The sequence below is a fragment of the Amphiura filiformis genome, chromosome 5, assembly GCF_039555335.1.
Source record: "Amphiura filiformis chromosome 5, Afil_fr2py, whole genome shotgun sequence".
Taxonomy (NCBI): Eukaryota; Metazoa; Echinodermata; class Ophiuroidea; order Amphilepidida; family Amphiuridae; genus Amphiura; species Amphiura filiformis.
In genome coordinates, this window is record NC_092632.1 from 78,695,685 (window position 1) to 78,710,394 (window position 14,710).

The 14,710-nt window shown below is 36.7% G+C and overlaps 1 protein-coding gene across 1 annotated transcript in view; it reads right to left on the bottom strand.

Moving 5' to 3' along the window:
* LOC140153779 (uncharacterized) overlaps positions 1-14,134 on the bottom strand; it is a 36,915-nt gene extending 22,781 nt beyond the window's left edge. The window contains exon 1 of the mRNA XM_072176631.1: positions 13,820-14,134. Coding sequence (XP_072032732.1) covers positions 13,820-13,994 — 175 coding nt within the window. The 5' untranslated portion in view covers positions 13,995-14,134. The remainder of the gene's footprint in view (positions 1-13,819) is intronic.
* Positions 14,135-14,710: the final 576 nt, after the last annotated feature.

The following is a 14,710-nucleotide window of genomic DNA, read 5'->3' on the forward strand; positions in this document are numbered from 1 at the left end:
TCAAAAAATTTGGCTCTAAATGTTGACTGTACTAACCATGTTTCATGCCCATATGACAGTTTTAACTAATTTAACCTCAGATGATCTCTGGTGACCCCAAATGACCTTCAAAAAATTTGGCTCTAAATGTAGACTGTATTAACCAAGTTTCATGCCCATATGACAGTTTTAACGAATTTGACCTCAGATGACCTCTGGTGACCCCAAATGGTCTTCAAAAGATTTGGCTCAAATGTAAACTGTACTTACCAAGTTTCATGTCCATATGACAGTTTTAACTAATTTGACCTCGGATGACATATGGTGACCCTGAAATGACCTTAAAAATTTGGCTCTAAATGTTCACTGTATTAACCAAGTTTCATGCCCATATAACAGTTTTAACTAATTTGACCTCAAATGACCTCTGGTGACCCGAAATGACCTTAAAAGAATTGGCTCTAAATGTTGACTGTACTAACCAAGTTTCATGTCCATATGACAGTTTTAACTAATTTGACCTCAGATGACCTCTGGTGACCTCAAAATTACCTTCAACAAATTTGGCTCTAAATGTTGACTGTATTAACCAAGTTTCATGCCCATATGACAGTTTAACCTAATTGACCTCAGATGACCTCTGTTGACCCCAAAATGACCTTCAAAAAATGTGGCTCTAAATGTTGACTGTATTAACCAAGTTTCATGCCCATATGACAGTTTAACCTAATTTGACCTCAGATGACCTCTGTTGACCCCGAAATGACCTTCAAAAAATTTGGCTCTAAATGTTGACTGTATTAACCAAGTTTCATGCCCATATGACAGTTTGAACTAATTTGACCTCAGATGACCTCTGGTGACCCCAAATGACCTTCAAAAAATTTGGCTCTAAATGTTGACTGTACTAACCAATTGTCATGCCCATATGTCAGTTTTTAATAATTTGACCTCAGATGACCTCTGGTGACCCCAAAATGACCTTCCAAAATTTTGGCTCTAAATATTGACTGTACCCACCAAGTATCATGCCAATGTGATGTGACAGTTTTACTAATTTGACCTTTGGTGACCCCTGAAATTACCCTCCACAAATTTGGCTCTAAGTGAATCTACCCTATCAAGTTTCATGCCCATATGATAGTTTTTACTAATTTGACCTCAGATGACCCCTGGATGACCTTGACCCATTAACCAATACAAACTTGTTCTGTCTCGGGTCATGATGAACCCACCCACCAAAAAGTTTGGGTCAAATAATAATTGCCCTTGTAAAACAAACTGGGACATCCCCATACCCCCCATTTAACATGTGCTTAATATCTGTATCATCCAAGTATCCTCATCTTCAATGCAACGTTCACTTTTTATCGCTATGGAATTATATTTACATGTTGAAAAAGGTAGGCCTAGGGTTGAGTTTCTTGACGGGATAATATGCAGGCCTGGGCGAGCGGCATGAGAAAATAAATGTTGGTTAATCCTGAAATCTGCCAGGTTAGTTATTTTAATTTTTATTATATCGGTGCTGACAAAATGCACAACTTCCTCAACGTTTATAAATTGAAATGAACAGTCTTTTATTCATACTTGATAGGGGTTTATCGTTGAGTGTCTAGGACAAGATTACACAATTTTTCGGCCTACATCATTTTTAGCATTTTAACTTTTTTGTTACTTGCTCTTTTTAATACGAGCTTTATGGGAATTAGTTCGACAACAACACCGATTTAATGAGCGTTAGGCCTTTGTCTTATAGTGTTAGGCCTACTATTACCGTTTTTATCAATTTTTTTGCGGACACAGACAAAATACCCAGCAAACACAAAACGTTTTCGACATCATTCGCAAAAGGTTATAAAAGGTTGTCAGAAAACGTTTAAATATCGGGTTATATAAAGGGTAGGCCTATATTAAGAGTAAAACATTTTCATAACCTTAAAAACATTTTTGATAATCTACTGCTCAGCAAACAAAAATGTTTTACAGAAAACGTTTAAATGTCGGGTTATATAAAGGGTATAAAAACGTTTTAATAACATTCCAAAACATTCTTGAAAACTTGATACAAAATATTCTAAACAGAATGTTATTTTGGGGTTGAAAAAATATTTGCGAAAAAATGTTTGCCCAAAATATTTTCAATAACGTTTTAAAAACGCTTTCATGACCTTTATATAACCCGACATTTAAATGTTATTAAGGTTTTGAAAAAACATTTTAAGAACATTTCTGTGTTTGCTGGGTTCAAACATTTTAACATAATGTTATTTAAGTATTGACACAATATTTGGCAAAATGTTTGTAAAAATAGTTTACAATAACATTTTTGAAAACATTGAAAAATATTGTTGTATTGTGTTTTCATACAAAACGTTTTAAAACGTTATCATGACCTTTATATAACCCGACATTTTAATGTTATTAAAACGTTTTTAGCTAAACCAAAAGCCAAAATATAACTATTGTGTTTGCTGGGTAGTTCAATAGTTTTTCAATAGTTGTAGGCCTACTTAATATTACGAGTCCTGCTGCACGCTGTTTTCATAAATAAAATAGTTGTGCATAGGCCTAGGCCTATATCGCGATAAATATTATCTATCAATAGGGCGGGCGGGTTACCGGAAACCGAATTTTATTTTTAGTAGGCCTAACAAGATGAGTCATACATCATAGTTTATTGGTATCACATTGATACAACCTGATTGGTCCCCATATTTTACTGCTAGAAAGCCGATTGGTCAAAAAGCCACTTGAACATTTGCCCACACATTGATCAGCCACTTTGACCTTTTTATCACGACTTGATCACGCGCCACGATTAGTGACAAGTAGGTCTATTACTAGTAGGGATTTTACGATTTCAATATTACATTCGCATGGACGGTCATTTTTTTTGCGGGGTCGCTAGGATTCTAGCGAGTAGATTTCTTGCAATATTTGGCTTATTTACCATCCAATTTATATCCTACAATGTACCTGTATATCATTAGCATATCAAGCGCGGCCCAACAAAAAATAGTTTTTTGAGGTTTCTGATCGTCACGCTGAAACACTTTTAAGGACACAATTTTCTCCGTTTTCCCAGCCATTTTGTTTACTCGTTGTTAACGACGTAACTGATTAGTCTCGACCCCAGAGTGCAACGTGGCTGTATCGCGAACATGACTTGAAGACAGAAACCGGCTGTAAAAGAGGTGGGTCATCTCGCGAGATCTTGTGACTTGCATTGTTTCATCTCGTAAGGTCGATGGCTCAAAAATTATCTTTGAAGTATCACAAATTCCAAGTGTAAGGTACTTGGATACATTAAACAGGATAATTATGATTTAGAAATCAGATATGTGAGTACCAATTTTATATAAATTGACTCAATAAAAAAAAAAAAAAAATGTTGCTACGTTTGTATAGATCCCAATGACACACACAGTGGCATAAGCCAGTCTCTGTGTACAAACGGCGTACACGAGACTGGCAAGTCTATACCACATCGTTACGACTCTAAAAGCGACCGAGTCAATGGGGATATACTATCATGACTATTGGGCAACTTCCACTTGATTGGCCCTCAGCCAGTCTGAGATAGAAGTATAAATTCGTAACCAATGGCAACGGTAGGCAAAACCGGCTATGCACGACTATGTGCACGACTATATGGACCAACCTCTGGTTGGATCGCACGGAATACAGAGTTGCCAATGCAGATTAATAAGGTATAATATTGGGTGACTTTGTGAACGTCCAACTAAATTAGCTTAAATTAGTACAATTCTGAATACTTCGTTATTCTTTTTGTAGATGTCGACTACCATTCAAATTTAATAGGTTTCATCATTAGCACACACTTGACATATCCTGAAAGTGTCACTGAAAAAAAATACTTCGTTTGTCTGCTTTTTTGTATACAAGAAACACATGAGACATCTGTTTGTGTGGACTTTGTGCAAGGAGCCCAAATCCCCACAATAATGATGAATGAACAAAGAGTACAACTCCACCTTCACTAATTTATAAAATCAAATATTGTTGTGAAATAATTAAATGCCCGCTCTAGTCAAAACGAGTCAATAGTTGCTTGTAATAATTTAAACTAAATAAAGAAAATAAAAGATAATTAATAATTAATAATTAAAAGTCACCTCGTCCCTTTTTCAAAATCTTTAACAGGAAACTAATAATCAAGTGCGAAGGGCCTAATAGAAAATTAGAAATAGGCCTAAATAAATTAAAAATGCTAGTGTCAATAACGCATGTGATAAATCTTCTCGCCAGTTGAAAGCCCAAGCATGTTTTGTTTAATAACTTTTTTAGCAACTGCTTTATCTCCTCAACAAATATTGAATGAACTTGATTCGATTTTTGTAGCTTTTTCAGGGCCAGATCAGAATTTCGTTTCACAGTGCGAGAATCAATCCTGATTCTTTCAGAAGAAATTTGCGGGAATCATTTGATTCTCGCAAATAAACTCATCTATCTCATTTATTCTGACCCCGTCTTTATTGTTTGTCCAAATAGAAATGAGAGGGTTTTTTTAGTAGCGTCTATGCGTATAGGTTAGGAGACTGAAGGATTTAGACTAATGCCGAAATACACGCAAAAACATGGATCTTTCCCAAGTCCCCAAATTTGAGATATATTTAGTATTCGGACACGTTATAAAGATTTAGGTGACTAGGCAAGATCCAGGCTACGTACTGCACTTTTATTGCAGTATAAATCATGAATATTAATTAACATGCCCATATAAGGATCGTACATCCGGGCGATCATGCCCATATTAGCGTTCCTCATTAACATTATTTGTGGAACTTTATCTAATTAACATTATTTGTGGAACTCATTAACATTATTTGTGGAACTTTATGCAGTACTTCCGGTTACGCCGTATATCGAAAGCATAGGCTTCTGGTTGTTAAATAGACTTCAGTGAATTAGACACAATCAATGCATGGTTTGGATTTTTCTAACGCTTGCTCTGATTGGTTCTCGCTATCTAAGAGTGTATGAAAAGACTATAGTGTACTGTGTCCTCGCCATACAAGACTATAGTGCACTGTGTCCTCGCCATACAAGACTATAGTGTACTGAGTCCTCGTCACACAAGACTAGTGTACTGAGTCCGCGCCATACAAGACTATAATGTACTGTGTCCTCGACATACAAAACTATAGTGTACTGAGTCTTCGCCATACAATACTATAGTGTACTGAGTCTTCGCCATACAAGACTGTAGTGTACTGAGTCTTTGCCATACAAGACTATAGTGTACTGAGTCATCGTCATGCAAGACTATAGTGTACTGAGTCCTCGCCATACAAGACTATAGTGTACTGAGTCTTCGACATACAAGACTATAGTGTACTGTTTCCTCGCCATACAAGACTATAGTGTATTGAGCACTCGCCATACAAGACTATAGTGTACTGAGTCTTCGCCATACAAGACTATAGTGTACTGAGTCTTCGCCATACAAGACTTTAGTGTACTGAGTCTGCCATACAAGACTATAGTGTACTGAGTCATTGTCATGCAAGACTATAGTGTACTGAGTCCTCGCCATACAAGACTATAGTGTACTGAGTCTTCGACATACAAGACTATAGTGTACTGTTTCCTCGCCATACAAGACAATAGTGTATTGAGCACTCGCCATACAAGACTATAGTGTACTAAGTCTTTGCCATGCAAGACTATAGTGTACTGAGTCCTCGCCATACATGACTATAGTGTACTGAGTCTTCGACATACAAGACTTTAGTGTACTGAGTCCTCGCCATACAAGACTATAAGTGTACTGAGTCCTCGCCATACAAGACTATAGTGTACTGAGTCCTCGCCATACAAGACTATAGTGTACTGAGTCCTCGCCATACAAGACTATAGTGTACTGAGTCCTCGCCATACAAGACTATAGTGTACTGAGTCCTCGCCATACAAGACTATAGTGTACTGAGTCCGCGCCATACAAGACTATAGTGTACTGAGTCCTCGCCATACAAGACTATAGTGTACTGAGTCCTCGCCATACAAGACTATAATGTACTGAGTCCTCGTCATACAAGACTATAGTGTACTGTGTCCTCGACCTACAAAACTATAGTGTACTGAGTCTTCGTCATACAAGACTATAGTGTACTGAATCCTGGCCATACAAGACTATAGTGTACTGAGTCCTCGACATACAAGACTATAAGTGTACTGAGTCCTCGCCATACAAGACTATAGTGTACTGAGTCCTCGCCATACAAGACTATAGTGTACTGAGTCCTCGCCATACAAGACTATAGTGTACTGAGTCCTCGCCATACAAGACTATAGTGTACTGAGTCCGCGCCATACAAGACTATAGTGTACTGAGTCCTCGCCATACAAGACTATAGTGTACTAAGTCCTCGCTATACAAGACTATAATGTACTGAGTCCTCGTCATACAAGACTATAGTGTACTGAGTCCTCGCCATACAAGACTATAGTGTACTGAGTCCTCGCCATACAAGACTATAGTGTACTAAGTCCTCGCTATACAAGACTATAAGTGTACTGAGTCCTCGCCATACAAGACTATAGTGTACTGAGTCCTCGCCATACAAGACTATAGTGTACTGAGTCCTCGTCATACAAGACTATAGTGTACTGAATCCTGGCCATACAAGACTTTAGTGTACTGAATCTTCGTCATACAAGACTATAGTGTACTGAGTCTTCGTGACTATAGTGTACTGAATCCTGGCCATACAAGACTATAGTGTACTGAGTCCTCGCCATACAAGACTATAGTGTACTGAGTCCTCGCCATACAAGACTATAATGTACTGAGTCCTCGTCATACAAGACTATAGTGTACTGTGTCCTCGACATACAAAACTATAGTGTATTGAGTCCTCGTCATACAAGACTATAGTGTACTGAATCCTGGCCATACAAGACTTTAGTGAACAGGGTCCTCGCCATACAACATTATCTAGGGGTGGTGCAATATTAATATGTGTAGTACCCCCGGGTGGTGAATAATAGGGAGGGGCAAAGATTTTTTGGCAGGCCAAAAGGGGGAAAGCAATTTTGGGCAGGTCGCAAGGGGGGTCAAGCAATTTTTGGCAGGTCGAAAGGGGGGTAAGCAATTTTTGACAAGTCAAGTTAGCTCAATCGTTAAGGCGTTCGACTATGGTGCGAGAGGTTGCGGGTTCGAACCCTGGCGGTGCCTAATATGCTCTCGTGAAAAATTGAGTTAGCTTGAAATTCCCCTGGACAAGGAACTTACTGCTAATTGTCTCGTTGTAACCCGTGCGAAACTCGGGGAGCTGATCCTGGTTGCGATGGTTATATGTGGAATGTCTAGGATGTGCGCTCTTGTAGCAGCAAAGTCCCTGATTTGTTGTTAAATGGTTTATGGAATGATGTGGGGCCGTAGTGGTCAGCGATAACCTGTAAAGTGTGCTGAGGCTTGTGGATCAACGTCTAGGCGTTGTGCCTGTGCGTAGCGCACTATAAATCACTGCGCTTTTTTTTTTGCTTTTTTCTTTTTTTTGGGGGGGGGCACCGTTTCTATATTACACCCTAAAAGGTGTAGGAAAACGCTAGGAACACATTTGAATATGCAAAATTTCTGCCGCTGCGCTCGCATTATATGATAGAGGACAATATAAGGTTCCCCAAGATCTTGCATGTGTAAGGGGGAGGGCAAAGATTTTTGGCACATCAAAGGGGGGGGGCAAAGTTTTTGGCACGTCGAAACGGGGGGGCAAAGATTTTTTGGCACGGCCAAATGGGGGGCAAGCAATTTTGGCAGACCATTTTGAGAATTCACCACCCCTGGGTACACATAATTATTGCACCACCCCTTATGAGCGATTACATAATGCGCGCATCCATGTAATTCATTCCTTATCTATTTTGTCCGAGATTTCTGCAATAGGAATCTTCCCAGCTTTAAATATTTATGTTGTGCAATAAGTTTTCAACTTTCCAAAGAACATTTTAGGCAAGAATGACAATGATAGTGCTTACAGCTTTACGATGTGTAATTTTTATGTTGAAGTTTATAAAGATTGAATTTTTCCATTATCATTTACTCTGTATTCTGTCCAAGGATCGCGCACTATGCGTGTACTCCATATCTTGTAGTTGTGATGAACAAGTTCCACTAACTCTTTTACATTAGCAGATAGGCGAGGTATTGCTGCTTGTTCTTTGTTGACACAGGCAATCTTCAGTGAACGGCTCTTTTCAGAGACACTTCTTATTTACTTTTCTCTGTTGACAAGGGCGGTCTTTTATAAACGGGTCTTTTCAGAGCCACCAAAAACTTTTACATTAGCAGATAGGCGAGGTGTGCTTGTTTCACTGTTAACTTTTTTTACCAGCTGGAATTCTTCATGTAATAATTCTTTAAACATTAATAATATTAACATTAACGAAAAACAATTTACATTTATGAAAACAAAACCTAAAATTAAAGTTATAACAAGAAACAGATTGTTTAAGAAGAACGAAAAGGATGTCACCAAACAAAATATAAAGCCAATTGTGATATTGTGTTAAATGATCTTTCTTTAAAACTTGGAAGTGAATTGAAGCATGTGCGTTATGTAATCGACCATTTCTTCGCAATCAGTCAACCGATTCAAGTAAATAAGATGCAGAATAAAGTGGGCTGTTTCTTTACATTTTTTTTTATTCTGAAGCATATTTCTCAAACTAGGTCCAAATTCATTCACTCGGTGGTTTTTTTCTGGGACACCTTATATAAAATAGAAGAGAGTCCCTATAAAAAAATAAGGTCAGATCAACCATTCACAGTTCAGTTCACTAAGTTGAGGCTTTTGAGCCATTGAAAACGGCTGCGCTCTGATGAACCAAATTTGAACTTATGTGTAAACTTTAATTAAATATCAGAAATGTGACCTGCCTCTGGTGCACAAAACTTAGCGAATGGTTATATATTTGGTAAAATATAGGACACAGCGAAACGTATAGGCCTACAGGGGAAAGAAGAATGGTGCTTTAATAACTTGCCATAAAATTTGTATTATATCGTGAATTGCCAAAAATTGAAATTATTTGATGTCAGAAGGACATTACTCGTATTCAGAACGCCATCTGATGTACTCTCAGGTCCCTGCAAACGTTACTTTCCGATTCCTTAAACGACAGACCGACTTTTACAAAAACCCAAGCACGTTTTTGTACCTTAGATATTAACCATGTTCACCCCGTCATCCATAAATCCTTGTAAAAAATGAATTTATTTGGGTTTCCCTTAAAATGTTCCCTTTTGTGTTGTAAACACAGACATGATTTAAGCCTACGCAGGAAACATCGAGTTCGCATAAAAGTTTCATGAACTTGTACCAGGGAAGTGCCATGTGGTATCATCTATCTGAATCACATCTGAACACTTACATAATTATTAAGCATCTATCTCGTGTCTATAGGCAACTAATATAATGTACTTTGACTTTTAAGACTCGTTTTGATATATGACACATTTTTTTCAAGAATTATGACATTATTCCACGACCTAAAAGCCCTATTAACAAGAATAAATGCAAAAAAAAAAAAAAAGTTGTGTTGTCCTCAGGGTCACAATTTTGTATTTATTTTTTATTTTTACAGATATGTTTTTAAAAAAAATCAATGTTCTTCACTTCAAATTAATATTTTATTGAAACACTAGTCTTATCTAACGAGTATCCACTATCCAGTAATCAAAACTGACAAATGTCCCTATTAAATGGAAGAAGCATTATTTAATAATTAGTGGGGATTTTTAAACTTTTCCATTTTCCCACTTGTGGCAACACAAAATTTTTGTTGGCATAACATTGATCCATGGCCATGACCGAAAGCCCTGTAGATTTTAACACAACATAATATGTTCCCCATTAACCCAAATATCTTACTTTTACGATCCTTACCGATGAACGTTTTACTGAACTGGGGTTTGTTCATGTATTTCATTGTTTTTAATTTGCTCACACAAACAAATGACGCGCCCATTACTTTGTACAGGTTTTCTTTGAAATAGAAGAAATGCATTATGGGAAGTGTATATGATACGTTCTCTGCTCCAAGCCACGACTTATTCGCTGTCGTAGTGCGCGTTAGTAATCATTGGTTACTGCTCCAAGCCTGGGCTCATACACCTGTTCCGAATTTTGATATGCCATAGGCTTTGTGTTGTGATCATTTCGATCAGTGGTTCGTAACAAAGAAACGTGATCCAGTATAGCAGCGGTCATATTCTAACTAAACGTGCACTACGACAGCGAATAGAGGCCTTGCATGCTTTTATCGATTGGCTCCAAACAAAGGATTTGAACTGGTGTCCTTCACCGTAATCATGGTGCAGTGCAGTTCATTCAATCAAATGTTGTCAATAACCTATTTGATCGTAGTGCATTTGTTATGTGTGTGACACGAACTGTCGCGGTAGATTGCAATCATGCTTTTGTTGAATGCATTTGAGTAGTCCGCCATATTTACGGGTATGATGCGTCATATGTACAACCTATTTAAGTTGTTCCTTGTTATGCAAATGAAACATTTAACGGTTGGTAGCTTTTCAACACTGACATTAAAGACCTTGCTTTTGTTATTTTTTTTCTATTCGTTTTCACACAAGTGACACGGCAAAAGTATATATTTCAGTATGTGCAATTAATTGGGGGATCACGCCACGTGAATAAAACAGAAGATAAAAATACTGCTTTTTGTCTATAACTTTTAAGAGATATGTGTATTTTGAAAAAATAGTTAAAAGAAATCTTTGTAATAACTCACAAAATTTCAGAGAGACAACAATGACACACATTTTCAATATTTTAAAACCTTTTTGTGAACCCTCAGGACGCCGGACGTAACCAGAACCAGTTAACAAGTGTAGCACAACCCCAGAAATTTACTTCGTGAGTTCGAATTTTAACTGGGTCTGGATATTCCATCATCAATGGTAAAAAGTACTTCTCTTTCGCTCACAAATACGTGTCATGCTGCAATTTTCTGTGAATATCTAAAAAAACGTATCTGAACCTAAATCTGAAAATTGGAGGTTTATAATTAAATAAAAAGTTATTTATGATCCTTGTTTTCGCCACGGTTTCTGTGCCGAATTGAACATGTTTGTGTACAAAATGTATAGCATGCATCTTACGCTATGTGGCCCATTGAGATCGATGATTTCACTGGGCTTAGATTTTCCATAGCGACAGTATAACATGCTTCTGTTTCGTGCACAACAAAATCTCGCCCTGCAATTTTATCTGAAAATTTAGAAAAAAAACTTGCCTCAACCTAAATCTGAAATCTGGAGGGGCACCTTTCAAGAGAAAGTGATTTTTGAGTTTTGTATTCGCCACTGTTTCTGTGCCGAATTGAACAGATTTGTGTACAAAACGTATTCGCATGCATCTCGGCTGTTGTGTGGCGTTTATCATAATTTAGTCTCCAAAGTGTGTTGTTTACTGCACTGTTCAGCGTCAGTGCAGTCACCGGAGTAGATCAGTTACATAATCCAATTAAAATATGCTTAACAACAGGGGATTAAGGCCTTAGCAACCGGCAGACTGTATGGCGAGTGGAAAAACGCTCACTAGAAACCGAGTTTGGGCGAGCGGTGGCGAGCGAGAGCGATCGCTCGCCTCAAACGGCAAGGCCTGCTACAGCATATCCCTATTGGCCTATATACTATTGAATTAGAATGACAAATTAAATGACATCAATTATTGTATTATTTGTTTGGTTGCTATGTCTGATAAATCATCTTATTGTAGAATCATGTAAATCCAAGTTCAACAACCTAAGAGCATCTGTAGCCTTGACAGTTCATAATGTCATAACATTAAGTCTAGACTCCGTAGATATTACAAACTATGCAATTCTTCTCCTTTGTCACGATGGATACTTCGAGACTATTTTCATTGCAATTATAACATTTTGAAAATATTACCCATATGTACACTATCAAGTCTCCAGGGACAATTTTGTTTTTACTTTTTGACCTATTTTGATGGTGATTTCCAAACCGTGTTAAGTCCACAAACACATGTTTCTGATTTACCTGTGCGGTAGTGCAATGGGTTGTGATGCTATAGGTATTATAATTTCAGTTGGACACCATTACAAAGCAAACAGTGGACGGATGCACAGTAACAGTAACAACACTGTGTGAGGCCATTCCCAAATGAGAACAATAATCTGCATATTGTTATGCAGCATTGTCTAAATAATGGCTTGTTGATGGTACAACTCATTGTTGCTAATGTCAAACTTATCAAGGTAATTGTGATTGTATCACACAAGTAAATAACAGGTGGTTGTGGACTTAACACGGTTTGGAAATAAGCTCTTCATATTATAACCCAATAATTAGGCATGCTGCAGATTCACGACAATTTACTTTTTTTTTGGACCAGAAGAACAACTTCAAAGGCTCATGCGGCAGTTCGTAAAAATCATCAAAATTCAGATTTTGGCACCTATTATTATTGCATAGATGTGCTCACATTGCCTGCTAGCCTTGCCACGTATTAAAAACAAACGGAAACATTTTACATGAATCTGTAATTTCTGGGGTGAACCAAACCTGCCTGGTTATCAAATTAATCAGTGACAAGGTTTAAGATTATCTCTGAATTTGACAGGTGATAATTGATGTTTTAATGTTATTGTATTAACTACATGTATTTGAATGGGGCTTCAACTTTGTCAATACTGCTGTTTTTCTCGTTTTTTACCAACTTTTTAACAGCAAAAATAGCAATACCTAATGACAATTGTACCGGGCAATTGTATCCCCAGCAAACACAAAAACGTTTTAAAAACGTTTTAATTAAGTTATATTTAGGTTTAGGTAAAAACGTTTTAATAACATTAAAATGTCGGGTTATATAAAGGTGATGATATACGTTTTAAAACGTTTTGTATGAAAACACACTACAACAATATTTTTTTATGTTTTCAAAAAATGTTATTGTAAACTATTTCTGCAAACATTTTTGCCAAATATTTTGTCAATACTTAAATAACATTATGTTAAAATATTTTAACCCAGCAAACACAGAAATGTTCTTAAAATGGTTTTTTCAAAACCTTTTTATAACATTTAAATGTCGGGTTATATAAAGGTCATGAAAACGTTTTTATATTTTGGGCAAACATTTTCGCAAAATATTTTTTCACCCCCAAAATAACATTCTGTTTGGAATGTTTTGTATCAAGTGTTCAAGAATGTTTTTGGAATGTTATTAAAACGTTTTTATACCCTTTATATAACCCGACATTTAAACGTTTTCTGTAAAACATTTTTGTTTGCTGAGCAGTAGATTATCAAAAAATGTTTTTTAAGGTTATGAAAACGTTTTATACTCTTAACATACCCTTTATATAACCCGACATTTAAACGTTTTCTAACAACCTTTTATAACCTTTTACGAATGATGTCGAAAACGTTTTGTGTTTGCTGGGTCCTTCACTCTTAGGCAATTTATGAATTTTCAATTATTGTTTTACACCTTCGCTGGGATTACTAAATGGGCTAAATGATAATTTGATTTAAAAACCCTTTTAAGGGTTAACATTTAAAAATATTGAATCCCCGTGTATTATCTTTGACCTCAATAACTAACTTTACAAAAAGGGTGCCTTCTTGGCACCTGGCGAATTATGAATCTACACACCATGCACTGGCTACATCAGTGCAACTTCACACCCATAATGGCCTGTTTCCTTGAGACCTCGACTAATATAATATACGAAATAATCTGAATACCATTAATTTTCTTAATAAGGAATAAGGAAACAATACATTGGAATCATACCCAAATACGTAAATCTAATATCTTACCTGGTGCTGTGTTATTCCACGAGTTCATAGGCGGCAGTCTATCGCCATTGCTATTATCGGGATTGGTATATAAAGCGAGCATAAATCCCATAACAAGACTTGCTACAGCTATAATTCCAACCAGAGAAATAACAAATATTATCACGGACACCAAACACCTGTTAGGTGCCGACATTTTGTAATTAAAAGATGTTAATTCTCTACAAGAATTCTGACGATAGTGGGTGGCAAAAATTCGTTGAATTTAGTTAAAGCAAACTTGCCACTACCAACTACCATTCAAGACCATGACCCGCTAAAAGTTGTTACGCTTTATGCAAAATTGCTCAGTATTTTAAAAAAGTTATCCAACCATATCGTTATTATTGTTAGAGGCGGTGTGCAAAAGAGTTATCCTAAATTAGTGTGATTTAATTTTAATTTTGACCCGTGAATGGGCATTGAACCTGATATATACTTACAGCAAAAAATTAATATAGAAATACTTACGGGACGAAAGCATGTGCTATCTCGTCAAGAATGATAAGAAAAACATGAAAAAAACACAAGAGAGCATGCCACCAATAAAGAATTAGTTACAAATAAATAAAGTAATGAAAATCATGTATAATGATAATACGTTTAAGGGGTCGGTCACCCATCTTTGCACAGTATTTTTGTGGGGCCTGAGACCACATCAGACACACCAAATTGCAATTCTGAATTGAATGTCCTTCTAATAAATTACAAACTTTAGGTCTTTTGGGGGGGGGGGAATTAATACGAAAGGTCAACATTTTCATATCATGGACGGCTTTTCATACACTCTAAGTACATATCATTTGATTTATGAATAATTTGTCATAAATATGTATTATTAGAAATATTTATTTGCCATTTATACGCTGCCTC